Source organism: Alexandromys fortis, unplaced genomic scaffold (genome assembly GCF_014885135.2).
Source record: "Alexandromys fortis isolate MF-2015 unplaced genomic scaffold, M_Fortis_MF-2015_v1.1 scaffold_72, whole genome shotgun sequence".
NCBI classification, from domain to species: Eukaryota; Metazoa; Chordata; class Mammalia; order Rodentia; family Cricetidae; genus Alexandromys; species Alexandromys fortis.
The window spans coordinates 5,519,574-5,520,797 of NW_026067969.1; the positions used below are offsets into that span (position 1 = coordinate 5,519,574).

The 1,224-nt window shown below is 39.2% G+C and overlaps 1 protein-coding gene across 4 annotated transcripts in view; it reads left to right on the forward strand.

Annotated features, from left to right (window-relative positions):
* The window catches only part of Gle1 (GLE1 RNA export mediator), a 57,954-nt gene that overhangs the window by 12,230 nt on the left and 44,500 nt on the right, over positions 1–1,224 (forward strand). For all 4 annotated transcript variants that reach the window (XM_050155338.1, XM_050155336.1, XM_050155337.1 and 1 more), the window contains exon 3: positions 571–681. In XM_050155338.1, coding sequence (XP_050011295.1) covers positions 571–681 — 111 coding nt within the window. The remainder of the gene's footprint in view (positions 1–570; positions 682–1,224) is intronic.

The following is a 1,224-nucleotide window of genomic DNA, read 5'->3' on the forward strand; positions in this document are numbered from 1 at the left end:
CTCTCAGCCCACCAGCTGCACCTATTGCCCAGCTGTTGGCCATTCTTCAGCTTTTTTTTTTTAAAGATTTATTTATTTATTGTGTATACAACATTCAGCTTCCATGTATGCCCACACACTAGAAGAGGGCGCCAAATCTCATTACAGATGGTTGTGAGCCACCATGTGGTTGCTAGGAATTGAACTCATGACCTTGGGAAGAGCAGCCAGTGCTCTTAACCACCGAGCCATCTCTCCAGCCCCCATTCTTCAGCTTTTTATTAGATCAATCAGGCGCTTTCAGTAGTCAAAACCACACATCTTTATATCATTCAATAAATGCAACATAAACAAACGTAAACTATCTTTATATAGTTAAAATAATATTCCATAACAACAAGTGAATCAAGTGACTATGTATGGAAACCTCTGAACTGGGTGCCAAAATAAATCTTTCTTTTGGATAATTTTCTAGGAAAATTACAGTGAAGGAAAGCTAACAAAGACATGATCTTTGTCTATAAAGACAACACAAGTATACCATGTTGAAAATTCATTTACTTATCTGTTTGTTTGTCATCTTTTGTTTAGAGCACCCGAGAGTCCCAGAGCACTGAACCTATTGCACTTCTGTCCTCCCGAGCGATCAAAGTGGAAGGCTGCATCCGAATGTACGAATTGGTGCACAGAATGAGAGGAACAGTAAGTGAGACAATGAAGCAAGGAAGGCTTGACACTAGAGAGCCATCTTTCACTAGATCCTCCTGGGGGAGGACACTGAGACACACTAATCATGATTTGTCACCCACTGCTGGAGGTAGTGTTATGTAAAGATCAAAAGTGAACACTCAAGTGAAATTTGGTTCCATTTTCTGGCTATCCTATTTTAACTTCAGGAAAGTTTCTTAGGGTTTCCTATATTCCAGTTCTTCAAAATTTGCAGATGGTCCAGATGTTTAAGATATATTTATATTATAGTAGTTGTATTTTTAACTTCTGAAAGAACAGCTATATTTTAATTAATTTGACTTTGGGACTACTTTTTTTTTTTTAATTTGTGCCCTCTCCCCTGGGACTACTTCTAGCTTATAAAATTAAGTTTTGCCTGAGTCCATAATTGAAAATACAGCCAATTAGACAGGCTGTGATGGCACAGGCCTTTAATCCCAACACTCAGAAGGCAGAGGCAGGCAGATTTCTGTGAGTTCGAGGCCAGCCTGGTCTACAGAGAGAGTTCTAGGACAG